The sequence below is a fragment of the Megascapheus bottae genome, chromosome 28, assembly GCF_031878675.1.
Source record: "Megascapheus bottae isolate mThoBot1 chromosome 28, mThoBot2.hap1, whole genome shotgun sequence".
Classification (NCBI taxonomy): Eukaryota; Metazoa; Chordata; class Mammalia; order Rodentia; family Geomyidae; genus Megascapheus; species Megascapheus bottae.
The window spans coordinates 2,301,586-2,327,269 of record NC_143536.1 but is presented as its reverse complement, the minus strand read 5'-3'; the positions used below and the strand labels follow the sequence as shown (position 1 = coordinate 2,327,269).

The window sequence follows — 25,684 nt, the reverse complement described above, 5'->3', positions numbered from 1 at the left end:
GACCAGCCTGTGCTGCTTTGGGGGTGCTTGACTTGGCACCCCGGAGGGGCAGCCAGGAGACCTGCCAGCTGGGCCCTGGGCAGGGCCAGGACCCTGGGAACTCCAGGCCCTTTGGCCTGGCCTGGCCTCCTCCCTCCCTGCCCTGCATGGCCCTGGGCCTGGAGAGACAGCCAGCTAGCTCCCCTGGGCTGTCCAATTCCTGGGTAGGCTCAGACTCCACCCCAGCCTGAGCTGAGGCTGGCAGCCTGACACGTAAACATGCCATGCTCACCGGGAAGCCACATGGCCGCCACGTCCACCGCTTCACCTCCCAGGCCCATGCCATCCCTGTAACTGACACCCCCAGGCCCTGCTGGCACCCCACCACCGCTGCCCTGGGGCCTTGGCACGTGCCATTCTTGGTCCCCTGGGTCACTGCTGCCAGGCCTTGGGCTAACTCATTCAGTCATCACACCACCTCTTGGTCCCACTCGGCAAGGGGAGGCCAGGGTAGCAACCCGGCTCCCCTGCCCAGAGATTTGGCCCAAAGGAGCTGAGAAGCTTCATCTCAACACAAAGGTCAAAGGTCAGGGGTGAGGGTGTTAACAAGGCTTGACTACCTCTGTGCTGGGAACTGGAGCCGAGGAGCCAGCCCAGGGCCCCTTCCTCCAGGAAGCCCCCTTCCCCACCAGGACGGGCTGTGGCTCCCTCCCCTCTGTCTCCAGCAGACACATCCTGGAGGCAGAGCTGGGCCCCAGGAGGCTGGACCCCAGGAGCCTGGCGTAGCCTCCTCTGTATATAAAGCCCCCACTGCCTTCCTGGCGCTGGGCGGCACCACGCACCCGGAGACCCCTTCCTGGGAGGAGGCAAGAGGGGCCGGCCACAGCCACACCCTGGGGACAGTGCTGCTGGCTCTGTGCACGGGCTCGCGGGGACAGTGGGAACCAAGGAGCACGAGGGGTCTGGTGAGGAGAGTTGGGCACAGGCACCTGATGGCCAAGGCCAAGAATAGGGACCCATGGGCACAGACTGCCATGCAGGCTGGGCGGGCAGGCAGACCCCCCTCGGGCTCTGAGGAGCCCCACTCCCGACTCTGGAGGGAAACAGAAGTATCCTGTTGCCTTTGTGTCAGCAGGAATAAAGTCCCACTACACAGATGCAGAAACAGGCCCAGAGAGGGCGGGCAACCTGCCTGAAGGCACACAGCTGGGAGGCAGCGCGGCAGATGCTCTAGCCAGCCACAGCCTGGTGCCAAAGCGAGCCTGCCAGGGCTCCAGAGGCCGGAGGAGTGCCCCAATGTGGGCATCGCTGCCTTGGGTCTTCTTCTGCACCTGCGGCTCTGTGTCTGGAGTGGGCCCCGGAGCACCCTAGCCTTCCCACGGGCTGCGAGAGGAGCCCTGGGTCTGCGTGCACCTGCCTCTCCGCCCCCGCCGCGGGCACACAGCTGTCAGCAGGCACCCTGCGCAGTAATTGTCCAGATTGCTCTAATTCATGGCAGACGAGCACGCCGGCACTCCTGGCATTATTAGAAATGTCACTGAGAGAGCTCAGGGCCGGGTGCTCGAGCTGTCACTTGCTGCCATCTCTGTGGGTAGGACGCAGCCAAGCTTGAGATGAGATGGTTCCACTGGGAGCCGCCTGGCCAGGAGGGGAAGAGGGCAGCGGACAATGTGAGGGGACACCAAGCCCCAGGCACTTGGAGTGTGTCTGAAACCTTGTTTAAACAGACAGGGCCCGGCTCTGCGGCTCTGCACAACAGCCAACGTCCACCCACAGACGACGACCCGCTGAGCCAAAGGGGCCATCACACAAAGAGGGAGGCCTGACAGGCAGGGCCCAGCGAGAGGCCCCACCCACAGTCCCTCAAGACAGAGCCCATTAGAGCCTGTCAGAGCCTGGGGGCGGGGGGGGGGCAGGAGACTGAAGAACGCCTGCTAATGGCTGAGGGACTTCCCTTTGGAACTAGAGGCGGAGTGATGGTTGCACAAAACTGGATGTATTTAAGGCTGCCAGATTATTCGCTTTTCCACGGCGAACACAGCATGTTGTGTGCACTTAAGCAAGGTGAGAGAAAGCAGCAAGTACCTGTTTCCACAAAGCCCCCGGGATCACGCCAGCCTCCAAAGAGGTCACAAGTGGCCGAGAGCACGTGGAGGGGGACAAGTGCCCACAGTGCCAGGGCCCCCGGCCCCTCCTGCCCCCTGAAAGTGGTCACAAGAAAGGGCAGAGGGCCTGCCGGGGGCCTGGGCCATTTGCAGGGAGGAGCACCCCCGCCCCGCCCACGAACCTCAACAATGAGGCCCGCGCTGGGGTTTCAGTGTGGGACACATGTGCCCTCCCACTGGTGACAACCTGGAACCTTTGGCTGAGGTGGGGGCGGGGAGCACCCCAGTGGGCGTGCCAGGAACAAGGGCTTGACCTGGGTCAGGTGCCGGCCCCACCTCGGAACCCCACAGAACCCCACGATGCTGATGGCCTCATGGAGAGCTGCCTAGCCAGGGAGCCTCGCGTCCCCTCCCATGGCCCGGACACCACCCTCTTCACAGACAGACACGCCAAGGCCCAGAGACGGGTCCCTAAACCGGGCTCAGAAGCTCAGCTGTTCTGGCTCCAAGAATCTGGCCAGGGTTCCAAAGAACCACGTGGTGGGGGCCCAGGCCTGCCACGCCAACGGCCACGTCAACAACAGAAGCCAAGAAAGGCTTCCGTTCACACCAGGACCTGCTGACCAGGCAACTGCCTCGGGCCTGTGAGCCTGGACCCCGGGACCAGACCCGCACCCTCTGCGCCTGCCTGGCTCTTCACGAGACACAAAGACCGACCAAGGCCTGGGGGCCTCACAGGACAACAGCACCCAAGGCGCCACCCACCCACCCCGGCTCTCCCCAGCAGCCCCGTGTCCCAGACCCAAGCCTGGCCACACAGCCACAACTCCACTTTCCAGGGGTCACACGGAAGCTCTGAGATGGGACCCAGCCCCCGGCTGAAGCAGACCTCTCACCTTTCTTGGCTGTCTCCATCTCTTCTTCCGTCCAGCGAGAGCTCTCATTCATCTCAATGGAGGCTGGGAAGGAAGACAGGCCGTTGGCTGGGTGGCGGGGCCATGGTGGGTCCCTGCAGAGCTGGGGGACACACCTACTTCTTTGGGGCCACTGTCCCTCTCAGCACCACAGGGCTGGTTCTCCAGCCTCCTCACCACTCCCACACCACACACTTACAGATAGGGAAACCAAGGCACACCGCTGGGCCCATCTGGCAGGGCAGCCACCTGGGCCACAGACCTACGGTGAGCACCACAGGGGGCAGAGGCTGCCAAGGTCCCCAGTGGGTGTGCATTCCATTCCTATCCACCCTGGGCAAGGCAGGGCAACACCAGGCCACAAAGGACGACCCATGTGTGCCAGAGCTCCTGATCCCGCTTCTTCCCCATGGAGCCCCACGGGGAAGCCCATCAACCAGTACCAGCCCGGGTCTGACGCAGAAGTAACCCTTCCACCCCTCCAGTCCCTCCCTCCACCCAGGGGCGGCTGGTGACCACTTGCCTATAGGACCTGCACAGGGCTTGGGACTGAGTTCAAATCCTGTCCACACCCGGGACTCTAAGGAGAAGTGTTTCTTTTCTGAGCCTCCAGCAGCCTATCCATAAAGTGGGTCCACACTGCCTCTCTCCCAGGGAGGGAAGCTGGTGCAGGCGCCCAGCCAGCCCTGAACAGCCTGCGCCCCAGAGGGGACTGAGCACACTGCTGCCCCCAGCGGCCACATTGGGAGACTGCTGCTCAAGCTGCCCTGGCTCTGCCCGTGGGGAGAGGACAAACAGCTCCTGGGTGGGAGAAACCAGGGCCTATAAAGGTGAGGTCTCCAGGCAGGGACCCGGCCAGCCACGGAGGGGCCTCCACTACTAGGCACCACAAGTGGCCAGATCCATGGTGTAATGGAAACAAAACAGGTGCCAGGCACGGGCGGCAGCTCACGCCTATAATCCAACTGTCATCCCAGCTACTCGGGAGGCTGAGATCTGAGGATCACAGTACAAAGCCAGCCCGGGCAGAAGCTGATGAGACTCATGTCCACCAAAAAAAGCCAGAGGTCGAGAAGCTAGGGCTCAAGTTGTAAAGCACTAACCTGAACAAAAAAAGCTCAGGGACAGTGCCCCGGCCCTGAGTTCAAGCCCCAGGACTGGCAAGAAAATAATAAACACGTTAAAATTAAAAAAGATAAAACGAGCTGGGTGCCAGCAGCTAACGCCTATAACCCCAGCTACTCGGCAGGCTGAGATCTGAGGATCGTGGTTCAAAGCAAGCCTGAGCATGAAACTCCCTACTCTTCGCTCCAATAAACTACCAGGAAATGAGACATAGCACTGTGACTCAAGTGGTAGAGCTCTAGCCTCGAGCTGAAGGGCTCAGAGACAGCAGCCAAGCCCAGAGTTCAAGCCCCAGGACTGACCAAAACAAAACAGAACAGATGAAATAGGCTGCGGTTCAGTGTGGTGGCCAGAGCGCCAGCTGTAAGGCTGGGTCTCTTGCACTCTGGAACCCTCAGGAGGTGCAAGCTCCACAGCCAAGACTGGGTTCTGAACTCCACGGGCTACAGCCAGCCTGTGAGCTGCAGGCAGCCACGTCTCTGCAGCGAGCGCCCTCCCCACGCCGCCTCACCCAGCTCAGCACTCTGCTGCGGGGTGACGGCCTCCTCGTGGTTGGCCTCGTTGGCCATGGAGCGGGTGATGCGGCCCTTGCGCCGACCCTGGCTGTTGGCAGTTTTGCGGCCCTTGGCGGCCACGGCCTCCTTCTCGTCGTTGTCCTCCCCAGAGGTGTCATCAGCCTTCTCCCTAGGGGGACGGGATGCAGTGGGAGGGCTCATGTGGGGGTGCTTGGAAAGCGTGCCGTGCTGAAGGAGGAGGGGTCTGTGGGCCCCCCGCCTATGTCCAGAGGAAGTGGGGAGCCACTCGCTGTTCTATGCCCCAGTAAGAAAGGAAAGCAGCCCTTGGCTGTGTAGCCAGTTTCACTCATGTCCAAGCAGAGGTGCTTTTCTTCCGGGGGCTCCACACAGCAGGGCCGCGGTCACTGCAAGACCTCAGCTACGCACAGGAGCTGTGTGTGCCAGAGCTGCAGGCCTGCCTGTGGCCCCCAGAGCTGAGTTCCCAGGGCTATGGGGCTGGGGATGGGGAGCCACCTTGGGGACCCACCCTTGCCCTTTTAAGCAGCCTGGCCCAGGTGTGGGGTATCCAGCCAGCAGAGCTGAGCAGAGCCTCCTGGGCCGTTCAGGAGATTTATGGCCTCTGCTGCCCATTCTTCTTCCTGAAAGGCCCCGGCTGGAGCCAGGAGACGGAAAAGCAGCCACATTCCTGGCCCATTGCAGGTACCTGGCGCTCCCCTTCTCCAGCCCCAGCTGGCTGCCTGCACTCCCCCTGCAACCCTTGGCAGGCAGGGTGGGGGCTCGGGCTGGCCTTGATCGGCACGGGCTTGGCTGCCGCCAGCTGCCTGCTTCCACCTCCCGCTCCAGCTCCCCCCAGACCTCGGGAGGTGGGGGGGCCGGGGGACAGGCAGAGTTCCAAAGCTGATGCCTGGATGTATTAGCTCTAAAGCGCATCCCAAACGAGCCATCAGTCTCGCAGGCCCAACAGGGCAGAGGTGGCGGAGCAGCTCCAGAGGAAGGAGGCACTGCCCCCACCTGGGCCAGCCTCACTTGTTAACTGCCCTCCACGTGTGGGGATGGGGGGGGCCTGGGGGGGTGATCTGGTGGGGAGGGTTGGGGGTTGTTAGGTGACACCAAGCAGTGGCAGCCTCACTTGCTGAGCTCTTCCTTGTCATTTCCATCCGCCTCAGGCTTCTCCTCCTCCTTCTCAGCCTCCTTCTCCTTCTCCTTCTCCTCTTCCTGGCTGGTCCTCGTCATCTGCTGCTGCTGCTGCTGCTGCTGCTGGCCGAGGGGTGTGGAAAGTAGGGAGAGGGTGAGGTGGGTGAAGAGTCCCATCTGGGCGCCGTCACCGGGGAGGCCCAAGGACCGGGGCAGCGGCCATGGCCGGGGGAGGCTGCCCTTGCCTTCGCCAGGTGGTGGCTGTGGGGCCTAGGAGAACCTTAACCTCTCCGCGCTGACTTCCTCAGGTTCGCAGCAGGGGTGCACTTGGCATGCTAAGGCTTTGGCAGGGCCTGGACACTGGCCAGAGAACCTCCCAGAGCAGGTACTGAAATGGGGTGGAGTCACGCATGGGGAGGAAGCCCTTGGCTGGCCCCACACACGAGAGGTGAGCCCCGGGCAGCCGAGAAGGGTGCTGGCTCTCAGGCGGCCTCTCAGGCCTCCAGTCTAGGAGGAGGAAAGGGGGAAGTCCAGGCCCCAGGAAAGACCACAGCCAGGCCAAGGGCCCCCGGGAGTTCTATCCCCTGGCTGGCACCCCCCTCCTGCTGCCCTGGAGGACCAAGAGGCCAAAGCTGTCCCCCTCGCTCAGCCTCACGCCCAGCCTCAGTGGGCCCAAGGCAGCCCCAGATGCCCAGGACAGGAGGCAGGGTGCAGCCGGCTCCTGCTGGCTTTTCTTACTTTTGTTTTGGTTTTTTTGCCAGTCCTGGCCTTGAGCTCAGGGCCTGAGCACTGTCCTTGGGCTTTCTCAAGGCTAGAGCTCTACCACCTGAGCCTCAGCACCACTTCCAGCTTTTTTCCTATGCATGTGGTACTGGGAAATCGAACCCAGGTCTTGGTGCATGCTAGGAAAGCACTCTACCACTAGGCCACACTCCCGGGCCCTCCACTGGCTTTTCTGAAGGTGCAAGCTGGTCTTCCTGGCGCCCAAGGGCCCCCTGCCAATCCAGATGCCTCCCAGGCCCAGGGCCAAGGAGGCCATGAGACAAAGCCTTCTGGGAGCAGTCACGCCAGGGCTCAGGCCGGAAAGGCAGGAAAGGCACTGGGAGGGCTGGGCGCGATGGCAGCACAGCCAGGGCTGAGGCGCCAGTACCATGGTCCCCAGGCGTCCCCAGGCGCTGTGTGGGGAGAGCGGCTCCCCTCCCCCACTCCTCCCCACCCAGGCCTCCCAGACAGGCAGCCAGGGGCACTGGCCAGCACACAGGCCTGACCTGTGCAGGCCACATCTCTGCATCTGCCCTTGTCTTCCTCATCCCTGTCCCTTACAAACGAAGGGTGAGGGCAGGGAGGACGGAGAGGGAGAAGGCAGGACAGGGTGGGGCGTTGGCTGGCCTAGGAGCAGGCAGGGGCTGGAGGGAGGAGGAGGTGGGGGCGGGGAGGAACAGGCAGGGGCTGGAGGGAGGGGTGGGGGAGGGCAGGAACAGACCCTCTGGACTGCAGCTCCTCGGAGACAGGTGTCTGAGCCCACAGCCCTAAGACCCCACACCCACAACCAAGCCTGTGACTCTGAGTCCAGGCTGGGGCAGAAGTCCAACCAGCACCAGGGCCTGGTGACTTCTGTCCCCTCCCTCAGGAGGGGGTCACTCCAATCCTCAGTTCCCAGCTCCACCTCTCAGCCCAAAGCCTGAAGCCCTGACCCCCCACTGAGGCCTCCCTCCCCAGGCCATCTCAGGGGAAGGGGACAGCAGGGAGAAGCAGTCGGGCAAGCACGCTGAGCCCAGGGCTGTGGGCGGTGGAGGACAGAGCTGGACTGGCTGCACTCCGGCAGGTGTGGACTGGCTCAGAGCTGTGCAGCGCAGCGGCCTGCTGCACACAGGGTTGCAGTAGGCACTCGATTGGAGAGCAGAAACCTTAGCTGAGGCTGGCAGACGTTCCTGACAGACCCCGAGAACCTCAGGAAGAACAGTCTCCCTGTGCTTAGGTCTAGGGGAGTGTGACAGCAAACTCTAAGTGATCAACTGGGCATGGGCAAACGCCAATAAAACTTTGTTTTACGATGGCTGGAGGTGCAGCTCTGATTGTAGTGCCATCCAATGAACAAAAGCATCAAATACCAAGTTCAAGTACACGTTTCAGACAAAAGCAAAAACAAACAACGACAAAACTACCCTAAAGCCTGGCACACTGGCTTGCAGGAGGCTGAGATCTGAGGATGCAGGTTCAAAGCCATCCCGAGCACAAAGGAACCTGAGACTCTTTTTTTTTTTTTTTTTTTTGTGCCAGTCCTGGGCTTGAGCTCAGGGCCTGAGCACTGTCCTTGGATTTTCTCAAGGCTAGAGCTCTACCACTTGAGCCTCAGCATCACTTCCGGCTTTTTTCTATGTATGTGGTACCGAGGAATCAAACCCGGGTCTTCATGCATGCCAGGCAAACACTTTAACCACTAGGCCAAACTCCCGGCCCGGAACCTGAGACTCTTATCTCCAATTAACCCCTAGAAAACGGGAAGTGGGGCTTGGCTCAAGGATAGGGCAGTAGCTCAGGGACAGTGCCCACGCCAGAGTTCAAGCCCCATGACTCACAAAACAAAAACAAAACAAAACAAACTACCCTATGGGATGGAAATGTGGCTTAGTGGTAGAGTGCCTGCCTACCGTACAGGAAGCCCTGGGTTCCATTCCTAAGTACCACATATACAGAAAAGGCCGGAAGTAGCACTGTGGCTCAAGTGGTACAGTGCTAGCCCTGAGCAAAAGAAGCTCAGGGACAGTGCCCAGTCCCTGAATTTAAGCCCCAGGACAGGCCAAAAAAAACAAACAAACAAAATTTTAACAGAAGAACCCACCCTCCAGGGGCCGGGAGTTTGGTCTAGTGGTAGAGTGCTTGCCTAGCATGCACAAAGACCCGGGTTCAATTCCTCGGTACCACATACATAGAAAAAAAGCCGGAAGTGGTGCTGAGGCTCAAGTGGTAGAGCTCTAGCCTTGAGAAAGCCCAACGACAGTGCTCAGGCCCTGAGCTCAAGCCCAGGACTGGCAAAAAAATAAAAAAAATTTAAAAACCCACCCTTCCAAAAAAAGTGGGGCATAGGTAGCCATGCTTATAATCCTAGCTACTCAGGAGGCTGAGATCTGAGGATCAGAAACCAGCCTGGGAAGGAAAATCCAGGAGATTTACCTCCAATTAAACACAAAAAAAGCCAAAAGTGGGCCGGGAGTTTGGCCTCGCATGCACGAAGACCCGGGTTTGATTTCTCAGTACCACATACATAGAAAAAAGCCAAAAGTGGTGCTGAGGCTCAAGTGGTAGAGCTCTAGCCTTGAGAAAGTCCAAGGACAGTTCTTAAACTGTGAGCTCAAGCCCAGGACTGGCCAAAAAAAAGCCAAAAGTGGAGCTATGGCTCAAGTGGTAGAGTGCTAACCCTGAGCAGAAAAAGTGCAAGGACAGCACCCAGGCCTGGAATTTCAGCCCCAGGACTGGCACAAAATAAAGACAAAGAAAACTTTACAAAGCAGGTGGAGGGCCAGGTTGGGGGGGAATCCAGGAGCACCTGAGGCTCTTGATGGGACAGATTTCCCCTCGGGGCCTCCGCATCTCTCCCTGGCAGCCTGGGGGGGCCTCTGCTGGTCTCTGAGCCTCAGTGAGTGGGGGGCCTCTGGGGTGCCTGTCTACAGAGCACATGACCTCCCGGGGGGGGGACACTCCCCGGGAAATCCCAGTGGCCCTGGAGGAAGGCTCCACCGTCCTTGCAGGTCACCAGCCAGGCCTGCTGTGGGCTCGCTGCCCAGTGCTCCGTCAGGAATGTTCCCACAAATCCCGGCCCAGCTCTGGGCTATCAGCGCATCCCTCAAGGGACCTTGCGTAGAAGAGAAACTCTGCTGGGGACAACAGGCCTGGGTATCACTCCCCCACACGAGAGTGCAAAGACACGACGAGGGAGGGGAAGGGGCCCGAAGGCACCCAGCACGCCCGCACACGGCAGCGGGCGCGCACAACGAGCCTGGAGGCCGCAGCCCTGGCACCGAGGGCAGCTGGGCACCAGGGGGAGGGGCCCGGGCCGAAGCTGCCCTCCGAGGGCACAGCTGTGACTGCCTAAGATGGGCTGCGGAAGCTGCCAATCACAGAGGCCATCACGCAGGCCCCGCGCACGCTGGAGCGCAGGCAGCCTGGTCGCCCTCTGCCGCCGGCGAAGCTTCCTGAGCGCCCGCTTGGATACACAGGAAAGGCACCTTGTGACGGCTGCGCTGGCCTCCCAGGAGAAGACAGTGCCAGCTCTGCCACCTCCCTCCATCTCTCAAACTCCAACCACAGGGACCCAGGCCTTCGCCAGCCACCGGAGTATGCATTCGTTCAGCATCTGCCCGTGCCCCCGGCGCAGGGCTCCATGGCTGTCTCAGTAAAGGGAACGGAGGAAAGCCCGCGCCACCTGCTCTCCCTGGCCACGGCATCAATGGTGCTGGCCGAGCTCCAATAAAACTTTATTTATACAAACAGGAGGCGGGCTGGGCTTGGCCCTCGAGCCACCCAGGAAGCAGTGTTTTTCTCTCAAATAGCCACTAAAATAAACACACGCTGCTATTAAAATTTAAAACACTTGCGCTGATAAACCACTCCGAGTCGTCCCAGAAAGCCTTTGCTTCGGGAATGTGGCCTTTCGACCACAAAGGACCCTGCACCACACAGCCCGGGGCCCCGGAAATTTCCAGGCTCAAAAGGAAATGACTACATCTCCCAACTCAATTCTAGGAGGGTCACCACAGAGGAGCTGGGAGGGCAGCCCCCCAGCTCACACAGTGCAGCTGCCCCGGGCGGGAACCGCCCCACGACGCTCACCTGGCTCTTGCCACGGCGCCGGTAGCTCCGTCTCACCAGACTCTTGTAGTTCTCATTCTTCTTGGTCAGGTAATAGTAGAGGACACACTCAGCCACCGTCTGCAGGACAGAGAGAAGGCTGAACAGGAGGCAGAGGCCTGGGTTCAAATCCAGGCTCCCCTGTGGCCCAGAGGAAACGCTGGTGCTGAGGCTCTGCCTGCTTTGTAACTTCCGACTGCTGTGGGGAGGTGGAGGAATCGCTCACTTCCACGTGAGGGTGAGGATGCCCATGGTGCCCTGCTGCCTGCATCCATCGTGTTGTAAGGGCATCACCGCGACCCTCCCGGGTGAACATGAACAAGCTGGAACCCAGGGCCCTCTCCTGGTAACACCGGGCTCCTAGCAGCTGCTTCCAGCCTTCACGCAGCAGGCCACGGGGACAGGGTGAGGGCACAGAGCCCTGCCCAGGTAGCAGCTCACTAATGTCCCAATAGGCTGGAAGAAGTTCCCAAGATCGTCTGGCCAGCGCCAAGCCTGGCACTGTCCCCTCCTGGTGAGTGTGGGCCCCCAGGTCCCCTAAATACAGGCGGCGGCCACCACCCAGAATGCGTCTCCAGTGGAGGCTGCTCCGGCCCCAGCAGGACCCGCAGGGGAGAACATTCTCTAACCACAGGCCCACGCTGGCCAGCAGGCTGGGCGAGTGCCCAGCTACTGCCTCCGGGCTGAGACCTGGCCCCAGCAGCTTCCCTGCCTCACTGCCCCTGCCAGCCCCTTGGCTGGCACCTGCAGCGCTGCCTTCTCAAAGCTCCCCTGAGCATCTATCTCTTCAGCCTCCTACCACAGTTCCCCCACCAGGTGGGTGCCCCAGGCCAGAATCTGAGCCACAGGTCTGCCTCCTGGTCATCTACTCCTGGCAAAGGAAAGGGGAGGAAAGGAGGGAGGGGAGGGGAGGGGAGGGGAGGGGAGGAGGGGAGAGGAGGGGAGGGGAAGAGGGGAGAAGAGGGGAGGGGAGGAGGGAAGAGGAGGGGAGGAAGGGAGGGGACAGAGGAGGGGAGGGGAGGGGAGGAGGGAAGGGGAGGGGAGGAGGGGAGAGAGGAGGGGAGGGGAGGGGAGGGGAGGGAAGGAGGGGAGGGGAGGGGAGGGGAGGAGGAGGGCTCTTTCTAGGGCAGGCTGTGCAGGCTTGGGGAGCCAGCAGAGGACAGACACTGGGGGTGACTGCCACCCTTTACAGTAGCTGCCCAAAGCTTAGGGGTGGGTGCCTCTGGTGAGGCCTGCACAGTCTCCACAGGCAGGCAGGCAGGCAGCAGGGCAGCCAGCCTGTTACACCAGCACCGCCTCTGGCGGCCTGTCTTACTGCCTGCCAATGAGCCACATGGCACACAGCGAGGAGCAGCGGCTCCAGGGACGCCTGTGTCCCTGCTGACGGGAGCTGCCCCGGGAATCGCTGCAGGCTTGGGGCTCAGGGACAGGGTGGGGCTCAAGAGTCACTTCTGCATGAGGGTTTAGCCACAGCAGATGGAAGGACATGGTGGTGGCATGGGCCAGGAGTGGCACGAGGTGTCAGAAGAGGCAGTGACCACAGAAGGGCCCTGGCTTCCTGGACGCAGACCACGCCCTAGGGCCTTCACTGGGCCTCCAGGTGAAGCGAAGCTCTCAGACTTGGCTCCCAGCCTGAGTGGCGCTCCACAGGCATGCGGGGCTCTGACGCCTGGCCTGGCAGCTCCCCTGAGTTTTCAGGGCTCCTCCCCATCCTGGGTGGGGCATGCAGATTCTCCTGAGAGCGGAGGGAGGGGGCAGGGGAGCCAGAGCAGGCCAGCAGAGCAGGGGCTCCTCCCCCTGCGCAGGCCGCTGGGGGGGGCGGGCAGGCCACTCACCTTCCTCTCCAGAAATGAGGCGATGAGGCCGAAGTTCTTGGGATGCTGCGTGAACCTACAGACAGAGAAGGGTGGGCCGGAAGTCAGCCCTCAGGGGTCCTGACGCCCGCGTGGAGCGCAGGGCCATTAATCTGGGGGTGTGGGAAGGGCTGCAGCAGGCGGGCGGGCGGGGACCAGGGTGGAGGGCGTTCCTTAGAGTGAGTCATCAGCTGCAGTGCCTTTGAAAATATATTTGTTTGTCCTGCCGGAGGCTTCCAGGAAAAATGAGGACATTACATGCCTGTCTATGGGTTCCCCCCCCCCCCCAAGAGCTGCTATTGTTTCTCTCCCAGCTGGATCTGGGAAGCCGGCAGGCTGGCAAGGTGGTGGCCAGTCACGGTGGGGCATGCCCAGGAGGGTGGGCCCTGCGCCAGTGCCCAGGCAAGGCTATGGGAAGGGCCTGAAGGGAAGAGGGGGCAGGAGCTGGCCCCGTGCCACCAGCTTCCTGCGAAGCCAGGAAGGTTACTGGGAGATCACTCAACTGCTGAAATGTCAGGGCCAGGGAGCGGGCAAACGGAATGGTGGGGGCGAGTGGGGATGTGGGTCAAGGGCCACTCGGGCCACCGAGTGCCCGTCCTGGCATACCCACAGCCTGTCACTACCCGTGGGCTTCCACTTGTGGAGACAGGGCTGCCAGAAAGGAGCCCAGCAAGTGCCCGGACCTGCGGGGCCTCCAGGTGGCTGGGCAGGAGGCCAGCAGGTCCCTTCTGTTCCTGGCCAGCTACTGGGGAACCCACAAGAGCCTCTTCCTCTCGGGGAGGAAGCAGCAGTGCCAAGGAATGCAGGTGGTGGTGGCTTCGCCTGTCCTCACGGGGTGGCAGAGCCAGCATCATTCGGCCCTTTCTCCTCAAAGACCCACAGGGCTCCCCAAACACAGCCCGGAGTTCAGACGTCATTTCTGCCCGACTCTCTGCCCCTCCACCGCAGCCGAGGGGGTCAGCATCCCGCCTGGGGAAAGCATCTGAACCTCTCGGGCCTTCGGTTGCGTGGCTTGTGTGATGGCACGGTTTGGCTGGGCAAGGGGACAAAGGAGCCAGTGCAGGAGGCCCCAACCCAGACCCGCGGCTGCGGTCCCGCGTGGTGAGGGCTGAGCGAGGGGAGCAGAGGAGCCGGGGCAGGCAGGGCGCCTCACTTCTCGCGGAAGGTCTCCTTCTCCTGCTCGCTCCACAGGTTCATGACCTGCCGGTCTTTGTACACCTTCATGGGGTCGTCCATGAGCCCGTTCATGTTGATGAACTTGATCCGCTGCTGGTCCGCGTCGTACAGCATGGGCGGGATCACAGCCAGCTGGCGCATCTGCTTCTCCAGGTTCTGCAGCACAGGGCTTGGGTCAGAGGGCCCAGCGGGCCGCGTGGCCAGGGACAGGAGGCAGTGCTCTCCTGGGAGCCAGGGACACGGAGGACATGGATGCTCCAAGGAGAAAGACACTGGCAAGTTAAAAACTACCAATGGGGGGCTGAGAGTTTGGCCTAGTGGTACAATGCTTGCCTGGCGTGCACAAAAGACCCGGGTTTGAGTCCCTGGTACCACCTACATAGAAAAAAAGCCAGAAATGGTGCTGTGGCTCAAGTGGTAGAGCTCTAGCCTTGAGAAAGCCCAAGGACAGTGGTCAGGCCCTGAGTTCAAGGCCCAGGACTGAGTGGGGAAAATAACAACTACTGATGGCTGGCGCAGGTGCTGGGAGAATTTAAAGACACTGGGACAGGTTTATGGGGGGGCAGAGCCATCAATTAGAAGCTGAGGGCAGCAGCTGCCTTATCTGCAGCAGAAGGCAGCCATGAATTTTCCCTTTGGAAAGGTAAGTGCCATAAAACACCATAGGGAAGACACTCAGCCCAGCTGGCCTCACACGCGGGATGGCACTGCCAGGCAGTACGCCTCTGGGCCCAGCTTCCCCAGGGGGCCTGCAGAGGGGCGGCTGCGAGCCCTGCTGCCTGCCCGGCCCCAGCCCGGCCCACACAGCAGAGCCAGGCAGAGGCCCATCTGCCCCGGCTGGACCCATCTCCCAAAGCCCCACAGCCAGCTGACCACTACAGACTAAGTACATGTCCCCAGAGGTCAGGGGACCAAGGCGCCCACTGCTGCCAAGGGACCTCCTCACTCAGGGCCCGCAAGGCTCAGCTGACAGCAGGGCAGGCCAGCTCAGGGCCCACATAGCAAGGGACCCACGAAGCCTTCACGGTGACACATCTCTGGCCCGCCTTGGCGGCCAGACAGGCAACTGGCGCGAACCACAGATCGCCCTGTAAGCTCCTCCTGCTGCGCTGTCTTCACCGGACAGCTTCCCACTGGAAATGGTCCTGGAGGGGGACGGCATCCCTCTGGCCTGTGCCCTCCTCCCTCCCGTGCTCCCAGGGGAACTCAGGAAATGTCTTTTCCCAACCTCACTCCCACAAGCAGCTCCCTGGACAGGCTGTGTGGGCCCAGGCTCCAGCCAAGGGTCCCTGCTGGTGTGGGTGGCACTCAGCCCAGGGACCCTCAGCTCTAACCCACAGAGGGGAACTTTCTTCCTGTTTCCCTATGAAATCCAAGTCTATACCCATGGGGCCATCCACAAAGCCCACGTCCACAGGACGTCCACAGGACAGGACACCCAACAGGCACAACTATGGCTTCCCCAGCTCTGCTTCTGCCCAATGGGGGCTTTTTGAACTGAGTATAGCACATGGCATTAAAATGAAGGTTCTTTTTTACACCAGTCCTAGGGCTTGAACTCAGAGCCTGAGCACTGTTCTTGGTCTTTTTCAAGGCTCTACCACTTCTGGCTTTTCCTACGTATGTGGTACCGAGGAATTGAACCTGGGTCTTCGTGCATGCTAGGCAAGCACTCTACTACTAGGCCAAACTCCCCACCCAAAATTAAGGTTTTCTTAAAGGCCTGAAGACCTCTAAATTACCTGCATCCAAATCACAGGGCTCAGCCAGGCCCTCTGGACGGGACTCCAGGGACAGCTGAGATCTGGGCTAGCCATAGGTGCTAGCAGGTGACGGGACGTAGGCCCCAGGAGCTGCCACTGGGAAACCATGCTTTTCATTTCATTCCATCTTCAAGATGGAAAGCCAAGAGCAGCTCAGCTGCCCCGGGCAGAGGGCTCGAGGGTAGAGGCTGCCCCTCTGAGCCAAGTCTCCAGGGAGGAAACAGGTGGCTTTCTGTGCTGAACACGGGGCTTATAGATAGGAGAACAGAGGGGTCGTGAAGGGGCCTCCTCTCCGTGTCCTGGCCACATCTGGACCCCAGTGAGCAGAGTCAGTGTCACTGCGGCTGGCCTCTAGGTGGCCAGGAACCGGGAACGTCTGCGAGAACACTGGTCGGAAGACAGGCTCCCCAGTGCGTGCTCGGCCCCCGCTCCCTACTGCTGAGGCCCCAGGGGCCACACAGGCCAGTGATCCTCTGCCCCTCCCCAGTCCGCTGGGACCCCTCTGTGGTCCCTTCTGCAGGCTGCCACTGCCCGTGGCTGCTGGCTCCCGGTGCCTCCACCTGCATCCCACAGTCCTTCTGGCAGGCCTCAGTGTCTGGATTTAAAGTAACTGCTTCCTGCTGGGAGCTTGCTGCTTGCTGCTTGCTGCGGCTGGGGCTGGGGCCAGGGTGGGACTCACCTCCTGTTCCGAGAGCCCGTCAATGATCTCAGACACCTCGTGCTCACTGCGGGCGGCCGACATGGAGAGCCCGCTGCCCCGCTGCCCCACCCGGCTGTGGACCAAAAGGACATGGTCAGGACGAGCCCGCTGGCCAGAACCCTAGATGGGCAGTGCTTCAGCGGAGCCTGAGCCCACAACGCCCAGGAAGGGGACAGAGCTGGACGGTGGGCAACAGGGGCTACTGCACTGCTGTTCCCAGACTCAGGGACCCAGAGGAGGCTGGACCCCCCACTATACTACTTCCTAGATCACAGACACCCATCTCTCTTCTGCCAGCCTGAGCGTGCACGGAGTGAGATCTGCCACCAATCCTGGTCGCAGCGTCACCCTCGTGCCTCTGTTTCTCCATAACAATGGGGGTGAACAAGTGGCTGCAGCTGCCTGTCTGGTTTTAGGCCACTGTTCCTAGTGGGCAACGCCTGACTGCTGAGGATAAATAGCAACCCTCATCCCTAAGCCCCTGCCCACACCCCCCTCACATCTGCCCAGGTCACAGTTCCCACGCACAGCGCACGGGCAGAGGGCACTCAAACACAGCTGCCCTGGGTCTGCACAGGGCAGCGAGGGGCAGGTATGAGCTGCGGCCACTAAAGGGGCCATGTCCCACCAACACATGGCGAGGTTCCGAGCACCCAAGAGGCCAAGCAATCTCCCAAGCAGGCCCTGGGCCTGAGACTCCCTGTGCTCTGCCCCTCTGCGACGCTCTGCCCTAGGTCATACCTCTTCCGGCGCTCACAGTCCAGTGTATGGACATGCCCCCCCCATGCCAATCCACCTGCTCTGCACAGCCACGCCTCCACCCTGCAAGGCCGTGCTGCTCCTCTGCGCAGCTGCCCACCGTCTCCACCATCCATGTCCCATCCTAAGGTCAGCTGCTCTGCATGGCCGTCGTGGCCCCACCCCTTCCGCAGGCCTGGTCAGCGTGGGGGGCTCCCTGCCCACCTCTGCATGCGCTCCTGCAGCTCCCGCTGCTTTCGTATCTCGGGGAACTGCTTCTCGTAGTATTCCCGCACCCTGCTCTCCTTGGCCCGCCGCCGAGGGTTGTTCTCAATGCGCTCCACCTTCTTCTCCCAGGCCTCCATGAGCTGGTCGTAGCGCTGACAGAACTTCTGCTCCTGCGGCCAGGGCGGGGGCTCTGAGCACAGGCTCCTAGGGCCAGCTCCCACTGTCCTGCCACGTGCTCAGCACACCACTCACACTTCCACGCACGGCACTTGCACATGCACATGTGCTCGCCCATCCATCCACACACACACACACACAGCATGGACTGGAGACCAGCACAGAGGCCGGGCATCCCAGACTGTGATAAGCAGACCCTGGCTGCCATCCCCGCCTCCTCGGAGAGGCCTCACCAGCACAGCGGCACAGCCACTGTCGTGCTGGCCCAGGATCCGGCGAAACTCCAGACTCCTGCCTCGGGCCCTGGCTCAGGGGCCGCCAGGGGCCACCAGGGGTCCTCCAGCATGGACACGCTCTCCCGCCCCTCCAGGGAGTTGTCTGGATAAGGGGGCTCCAGCCATCGCCGTGGCCAACCAGGGACCCTGGGGGAGTACTAGCCCTTCTAGGCACTTCCTGCTCCCTGCCCTCGAGGGCACAAGTCCCAGGGGGCCCCGCCATCCTTTCAAGACAAGTCCCTGTCCATGTCTACCCAGCGTGCAGCCTGCTGCACAGCCCTCAGTCAGCCGGACGTGCCAGGCCTGTCCTTCCTCCCCAGGAGTGGCCCAGCCTGGCCTGCTGGGCCCTGCCATCCACAGCTGTCCACCTCCCCTCACAGGCCTCTTCTGGCTGCTCAGGAGAGGGGCCTGCAGTGTCCCGGGCCCCAGCCTCGGGGCCCTGGCACCTCATGACTCACCCATTGCTTGCGGGCGTGGTTCCTCCGTTTGAAATACAGGATCAGCTTCTTCCGCATGGCCTGGTTTCTGTGTGGTGGGAAAGGTCAGGAGCGGGCTGCAGAGCGGCCTGCCAGCCAGCGGGGGCACCCCCAACCCTCCTCACACACCCCGGCCCGTCCTGAGGCCCCACACACATTTCAGGCCCCCTAACTGGAGTCCAGCCACAGCTGCTGGGGGAGCCTGGCCAGCCCTGGGGGCTCGGCCCCAGCCTCCAGGGCATCCTATCCCATGCCAGGCTCAAGTCTGGGGCGGGGTGGCCGGGCGCCCTCAGCGTGGGGAACAGGCTTGACTGCTGGCAGGGAGTGTGTGGAGGTGAACAGAGAAACCAAGGCACAGGGAGTCACAGAGACCAAGAGACAGGATCCAGAGAGACGGGGACAGAGACTGGAGAAACCGAGTAGAGAGCCAACGAGAAGAAGGGCAGAGACCTCTGGACAGACACGAGATTCAGAGGTGGAGCGACAAAGGGGGGAGGAGACCGATGGGAAGTCACAGAGTCAGAGGACCGACCTGAGGCCGGACACACAGCAGCCAAATGAGGAACACAGAAGGCCTGGCTTTATCCAGCCCGAGACTCCAGACCCCAACCCCAGTGCTGAGCATCCTGGACTCGGGGGGCCGTCATGTCCCCGAGTCTGCCCCCAATCCAGGTGCACGCAGGCGTTCCTGGGGAGAGGTCCCCACATGTCCCAAACAGCAGGAAGCTCAATACAGTCAGCCCCACTCCACCCCGGGCCTGGGCCCCAGGACCCTGACTGTCAGGGACAAGGGGACTAGTAAAGCACCCGCACACTGGCAGGCCGCCGGGCTTGCACCAGTCTTGGCCTCGGGTCACGCACGAGGCCCTGCCCCACCCCATCCCACCACACTGCATCTCTAGCTCATCTCAGAAGCTCTCCAAGCCTCAGCTTCACCATCGGGTGGAGACCAAGTTCCAGGGATGCGGGGGTGAGCTTGGAGAGGTGAGGAGGGGTTCAGGGGTGTACCCTTGCCTGCTGGAGCAGACACAGGGGGGAGCAGAGCCCCTGTGATGCTTGGAGCACCCTGGACGGGCCCATGGGCCCGGGTGAGAGTGACAGAAGACATCCACGGCCACCCCGGAGGGGCTAGCATGGGTCTACAGCTCTGGCCACCCCAGGGCCTGGCTGTGCCGCTCTGGGCCAGTGACTTTGACACCTCTGAACCTCCACCAACCAGGAGTCCTGCTCACAGGGATGGGGTCCTGATGGGAGGCAGATGGAGGGGGCAGCCAGGCCAAGACACAGTGGGGAGGAAGTGGCAGGTTTGGGGGCTCAAAGGGCCAGAGGCCAGGCCCGGTGCCAGGCAAGGAAGCCCAGTCTCCTGGTCAAAGCCAGCGCTCAGGTCCCACCTGGGCAGAGGCCAAACACCTGCCCAGCAGCCCGTGCTCGCCTCTCACCTGTCACACCAGGCTCGGGTGAAGCTGGCACGCGGGATCGGCTGGCTTGGCAGACACCCATGCCAGGCCATCCCTGCCATGGACTGGGCGGGGGGGGGGACAGGACAGCGGCGAGGTGAGCACAGGTGACCTCCACATGTCCCCCCCTCCCCAACAGGAAGCCGAGCGTGAAATTAGCTTTAACGCCATGCGCTGGCACACAGACACAGAGAAATTAAAGTGACAGGGCCAGGTCCCGGGGGAGCCCATGACCTCCCACCTAGAGGCAATTACAGCAGCAGGGGAGGGGGGCTGCTGAGTGAATGAGGAGGGGTTGGGCAAGCCCGCCAGGAGCCCTGCAGATCGATCCGTGTCCTTGTCACTGTTGGTGTCACGGCTGTCACGTGCCACGTGCACAGCAAGTGCATCTGTCCCCCTCACTTCAATGTCAGGCTCAGTCCCCTGCTGTCCCCTCCAGGCCGTGGAGGAGGAAGGAAGGAAGGGAGGAAAGAGCAGGGGGAAAGAGAGAGGAAGGAAGATAAGCAGTTCTACCTCTCCAGAGAAAAACAGGACCACAATGCTCCCTCCTGCCAGGGTCCCAAGGCAGGAGACCTGCCATGCTCAACTGCGACGCGCTGTTAGTCAGAGGGGCTGGAGCTGAGAGCAGAGCTGTACGCAGACCTACATCCACCCGGCCTGCGGCGGGTCAGCTGGCACCACCGCTGAGCCTCCGCCCGATTCTGCTCCCCAGGCCTGTCCATGACCACAGGTGTCTACAGTAAGTGCAGGAACGACCACCGGCCTTTAAGAAATGATCCCACGAACTTAAAATGGTGCCGGTGGTCTGGAAGAGCCCAGCCGTCACCAGGGCAATCAGCTGAGAGTCGGCTTACACGCGGGTGTAGAAATGTCACAGCGAGCCTCCTGTGGGCTCAGGTGGACCAACAGAAAAAGAACCCACTCACAGACCGAGACTGACCGCCCACCAGAAATCCCACCAGCTGGCTATGTTCCAGACACGAGGGCGCCCCTGCTCTCCCCAGTGCACGAACTCCACAGAACACTGCCCCTTTCTTCACTTGTAAAACAGGCCTCACTGTGCAGCCTAGGCTGCAGGAAGCCCAGCTGTCTGCCTCAGTCCTCGAGCAGGGATGGGGAGGGGAGGGGGCCAGGGGCAGCGACCACACCCAGCCGGAGCGCTCTTGGAGACAGCCATGAGGGGCTTGAGATCCTCTTCTGAATTCTTCCAGGACCCAGTACCCAGTGAATGAGTGAGTGAGAGAATGAATGAGCAAACGAATGTGTGTCCAGGCAGCTCAGGTTGGGAGGAAGGCCCTGCAGTTCCGGTTGAGGGGACACCCCTACCCCATGGCAGCCGTGACAAAGCCCTTCACCAGGGCAGGGCGGCCGGGGGGGCGGCAGTGCACCTCTGGTTGGAAAGGCCTGGCCTCTGGGACCCAGCACACTGACCTCGGGAGCCCTGGATGAGTCTCAGGGACACCACTGGCCATAACAGAAAGTCCCCTCCGGCTGGCAGGAAACCCAGTCCCCAGACCGCATGCCCCAGTTCTGCACTGGGACGCCCCTGACCCTCCCCACGCAAGGCTTGTTCACACCCCAGGCTTTCCCTGGGCAGCGCGGGGTCTCAGCTGACCCTGTCCCATGCCAGCCCCTGAAGCGAGCCCAGAGCCTGGGTCCCCGAGAATGGCTGGCACTCACATTTTGATGTTCTCATGGTACTGCCGGGTGTCAGAAGGCTGGTTGTACAAGGGCTGTGGATAGAGAGAGAAACAGGTCAGAACTGCAGGCCTGGGGCACTGGGGGCTCTGAAGCCGCACCCCAGGCCCCGCAGCCCCGGAGCAGTCACCAGCACATGGCCAGGCTGGGGCCGTAGCCTGTTCCTCCGTGGGGTGCAGTAGTGCCAGGCTGTGGGGGCCACAGCTTCCAGGAAAAGCCCTCAACCCTGGGGAGCCACAACCAGCCACAGCCACGGCACACAGGGTACTTGCGTGCTTCTCAGTCTCTGTGGACTGAAGCCACCTTTCGTGTCCACAGGTGGAGAGGGTTACAAGACTATGGTGGCCACAGGGCCTGTGTTGGGGAGGGACTGTGCTCACGGCTCAGTGCCCCTTGCCGGGGGCAGCTCCATAGCTGGGGGATGACAGCAAAGCCTGGGTTCAAATCCTGGCTCTGCCTCTCGTGCTGACGGCCCAGGGTGTGTGACCAGGTACAGCCACTATGCGAGCTGTGCAGACTTCCGGGCCCCCCAAGCACCCAGAAGCTGGGCAAGAGCAGAGGTGTGGAAACGCGGGTCTCAGAGGGAGGCAGGCAGAGACAGCTCGGGGCAGAGCCCCGCAGGCCCGCCACGGCTGAACCAGGACCACCACCATCTCCTGGCTGGCCACAGGGCAGGAGTCACTGCCCGGGTGGGCGCTGCGGCCCGCTGGTAAGGGCAGGGCCTCTTGTTACAAGTACGGCTCCCAAACATAGTCACAGCCTGATTCAGCGTGTGAGCTGGAGTCCGGAAGAAGTGGAAATACGTGCCGACAGTGGGCACGAGAAGTCTATGGAGAGAGCAGCAGTGGGGCAGGGTCTACACTGCCTTTGTTAGTCAGTCAGTCAGTCTGTCTGTCCCTATACACTCACATGCCCAACAAGCACCTGCAGGGGCTGCCACGGTGGGGTAAGACTGAGCGTAAGAGTTCACACAGAGCAGACGGGGAGGGAGGTCCTGGCACTGGGCCCCACCCGCTGTGGACGTCTCCCCACACCCCAGCACCTGACGTATCCTGATCCACTGCCCAGGTCTGCCAGGCAGAGGGTGAGGAGGAGCCCATGCAACCCCAAGGGGCCAGCGGTCCAGACTTACAAGGACAAACAGCCACCAGGAGCTGGACGTAGCTGAAACCCTGGGTGCAAGTGACCAACAGGGGGGAGACTCCCAGAAGGCAGCAGCAGCAACTGCCCTCAAGCACCAGAGCCCAGAGCTGCTGCCCCTTCCTGAGGCCACGGGCCAGGGACCCCAGGGGCGGCAGGGGACACCACAGCCAAGGCTCCACAGCCATCTTGGAAAGGACAGAGCAGACGGGCGTGGGAGGGACGTGGGCATGCCTGTGCTGAGGGCACCCCAAACCTCAGCGCCAAGGCCCCTCTGTGCCCGAGGCCACTGCCAACCTGGTGGCCATGTGGGGTAAAGGCCTCTGCACCCCGCGGGGTCCACCCACAGCCCAGGAGCGCGAGGAAGCCCCAGGCAGGCAGGGCACGGTGACCACGAGGCCAGGAGCACAGTCCTCACGACCAGGAAGGCGTGGGGGGTCTGCCCAGCGTGGGGGTTACTGAGGAGACAGATGTCCCAGGGGCTCAGCTGGTAACAGACGGAGTGTCAGCTGGGGCCTCTGCCCTCGGGTGACACCAGGCTCTTAAAATAACACCTCTGAGCAGGAAGGAAGCAGACCGAGAACAGCGCAAGGCCACACCTGCTCGGCCCCGGCCTCCGGCCACCTCCCTCTCCCAGCCAGCCAGCTCCCTCCTGCCCAAGGCACCAAGGGGTGGTGCCTCCCAGAACCAGCTCGCCTTAGCCCAGCAGTCAGTCCTTCCCCGACTGCCTGTCCCTCCCTGGTCATCACCCCTCCTCCTGGGGTCACAGGGACACCCACAGGCCGACTCATCTCCAGACCCGTGAGGCACAAAGCAGCCCGGCCATGCTCCAGGCAGGGATGAACAAGACCAAAGAAGCAACACGAACTCACACGCCCTCCTCCCCTCTGCTGTGTGGCCTCCCCGTGCCTCCATCATAACCGCGGCCAGCCGCTCCCGTTCCACCTCCCCACACCCCTGAGCTGAGCTCCACGACTTCAGCAGACAGCCCTCGCGAGGCCCAGGGGAGCGCTGGAGACTGCGCAGAAGAGGGGTAAAAGGGGGAAACTGAGGCCAGATGTCACCGGTGCAGAGGAGGACGGACCAGCCACACCGGGAAGTGGCTGGGGCGCGGGCGAGGAGGCAGAGGAGCCAACAGCAGACCTGGCAATGCCACTGAGGACACCCGCAGGAGGAAGAAGAAACCTCTGTCCACGTGGCCGACAACAACCCCGCTCACCAGCAGCGGACGGGAAACAAAACGGGGTCTCCACACACAACTCTGACAACAGAGAGGAGGGACCAGCCTGCCGGGACAGCTGCGCCTGCCGGCCCCGCTACAGGGGAGGCAGAGGCAGGAGGACGGCCCGTCCCAGCCAGGCAGAGCACCGAGGCCCTGTCACAGAACAATTCAAGGCGAGCGGAGGCTGAGCTCAGGAGGTCCAGAGCCTGCGGAGCGAGCTTGGGGCCGGTGCAGCCTGAGCACTGCAAAAGCAAACCACAAGGGACAAAGTGCCCACTCGTGTCCCCAGTCCACGCCCGCGGGGCCACACACAGGTGACCAAAGGGCCTGTTGGGTCCCTGCTGGGTGGTCCTGCAGGGCCTGAGGTCCAGGGCCGGTCCCCGCCCAGGGCCCAGGAGCTTAGGCTGAAGGCATCACCACACCCTCCTCGTCCACTCTGCCCACGCCTGCAGTCCACGCAGGTGTAACAGATCTGACTGGGGGATTCTGGCTCCCGCCCAACCCATGCCAAGCCCTCTTCACCTGTGATTACCGTTACCTGCCGTGTGACAGCGACAGGGACAAGGCCACTGCCCCCCACCGGCTCTATCCTGGGTGCCACACAGACCAGTCCCCTGGGCCCCAGCAGCGTGCGTGCTGTAGCTCCCATTACACAACGGAGCACAGAGAGGCCACCATGAAGTGACAGCCCTAGCAGCAGAAGCCGGGTCAGCTGGCCAAAAGCCTGGGCAGGAAAAGTGGGCCAGACTTGAGACACGCAGCCCAACGAGCCGGGCTTGCACGCTCCATGGCCCTGCGGTCACTGTCAGCCAGCAGCTCCCCACTATCTGCAGTCCTCTAGCTTATCAGGACGGGGTGTCTCCTGCCCCCTCAAGAGCTGCCCACGCAGTGCTGGGCCAAACACAGCTTCCTCCTCCCCACCCCTGCCCCCACCCAGGCTCACCAGCTCCACCTGGGGCCCCAGGCCTTCCAGGATCCGATGGGCAGCCTCGGCCTTCTTCTGCAGCGTGATGAGCCGGGGGAGGAGAAACGAGATGTTATAAACCAAGGCAGTGCCCGCGGGGGAAGCCCCAGCCCTGGGTCCCCTCCAACCCCCCCAGCCTGGACGTGGTGCAGGAGCCCCAGCGCCCCTCACAGCCCTGGCGAGGCCTTCTGTGTCCTCTGCGCCTGCTCCCTGAGCCCAGGGCCCCCACCCCCTCCTGCTCGGTGACGGGGTGCCGCTGCTCGCCAGCTGCCTCTGCCAGGCCTGGAAGCCAGAGTGACTGTACGGGAGCAGCCTCCATGCCCTTTCCAGGATTCCTGCGTTTCACAATCGTGAGCGTCTCCCCGGCGGCCAGCCTCCCCTCCTCCTCCTTCACAACCAGGGCTTCTTAGGAAGGCGGGCATGTGGCACTAGGCTCGCAGCTAATTCACTCGTCTAGACCTCCGGGCCAGCCATGAAGGCGGCACTGTGCCTCTGCCTGGCCCCCTGCCAGGCCGGGGACCACCAAAGTGGGCACAGAGGCGCAGAGAGCGGGGCCCAAGGCACAGGGTGGCTCCAGGAGGGGGAGCTTTGCCGAGACTTGGGGGCAGAGCCTGGCAGCTCTGACTGCGGCAGCCAGCCTGCCCAGTCCTGGGCGGCACAGTAACCACTGCCCCCTCGCCATGTCTAGGCCAGCGTGGGGGATGGGGGCCATGTGGTGGAAGTCAGGCTGCAGTAATCTGTGCCATCCATGGGAGCTGTTCACCAGTGACCCCGACTCAGAGGACAGAGCACGGGGCTGAAGAAGACACCTGGCCTGTGCCATCATCACACAGGAGGCAGGCGGCTGCACCACACCGTGTGCAGGGAGGGAACCAGACCCAGCCATTGTGCAGTGACACTGAGTGACGGCGCCGGCGCCGGGACGCCAGCCATGCCGGGACTCCGTGTTTCCTGGGACCTTGGTGAACCAGATAACGTGCATGGTGACACAACTAGATTTAAATAATGCATTTACCCATGGGGAAACTGAGGCCTGGAAAGGGTCCTGCTAGAGGTGGCTATGCCCACCGTTCCGGGCGAAGCCCCAGGGCTCCCTCACAGCTGCCCGCTCAGTTCTGCCACAACCCCACCTGCAGCCCCTAGGCAGTCTGATTCATACCCACACTCCTGTGCACCATCACCCACGTGGACGTGGAG

At 62.2% G+C, this 25,684-nt stretch overlaps 1 protein-coding gene across 1 annotated transcript in view; it reads right to left on the bottom strand.

Moving 5' to 3' along the window:
- Ncor2 (nuclear receptor corepressor 2) overlaps positions 1–25,684 on the bottom strand; it is a 77,487-nt gene that overhangs the window by 32,582 nt on the left and 19,221 nt on the right. Inside the window, exons 7-17 of the mRNA XM_090319862.1 lie at positions 24,467–24,523; positions 21,144–21,196; positions 17,989–18,055; positions 17,076–17,248; positions 16,092–16,185; positions 13,627–13,805; positions 12,456–12,510; positions 10,603–10,701; positions 5,768–5,895; positions 4,635–4,807; positions 2,981–3,043 (exon numbers count right to left, since the gene is read on the bottom strand). Coding sequence (XP_090175988.1) covers positions 2,981–3,043; positions 4,635–4,807; positions 5,768–5,895; positions 10,603–10,701; positions 12,456–12,510; positions 13,627–13,805; positions 16,092–16,185; positions 17,076–17,248; positions 17,989–18,055; positions 21,144–21,196; positions 24,467–24,523 — 1,141 coding nt within the window. The remainder of the gene's footprint in view (positions 1–2,980; positions 3,044–4,634; positions 4,808–5,767; positions 5,896–10,602; positions 10,702–12,455; positions 12,511–13,626; positions 13,806–16,091; positions 16,186–17,075; positions 17,249–17,988; positions 18,056–21,143; positions 21,197–24,466; positions 24,524–25,684) is intronic.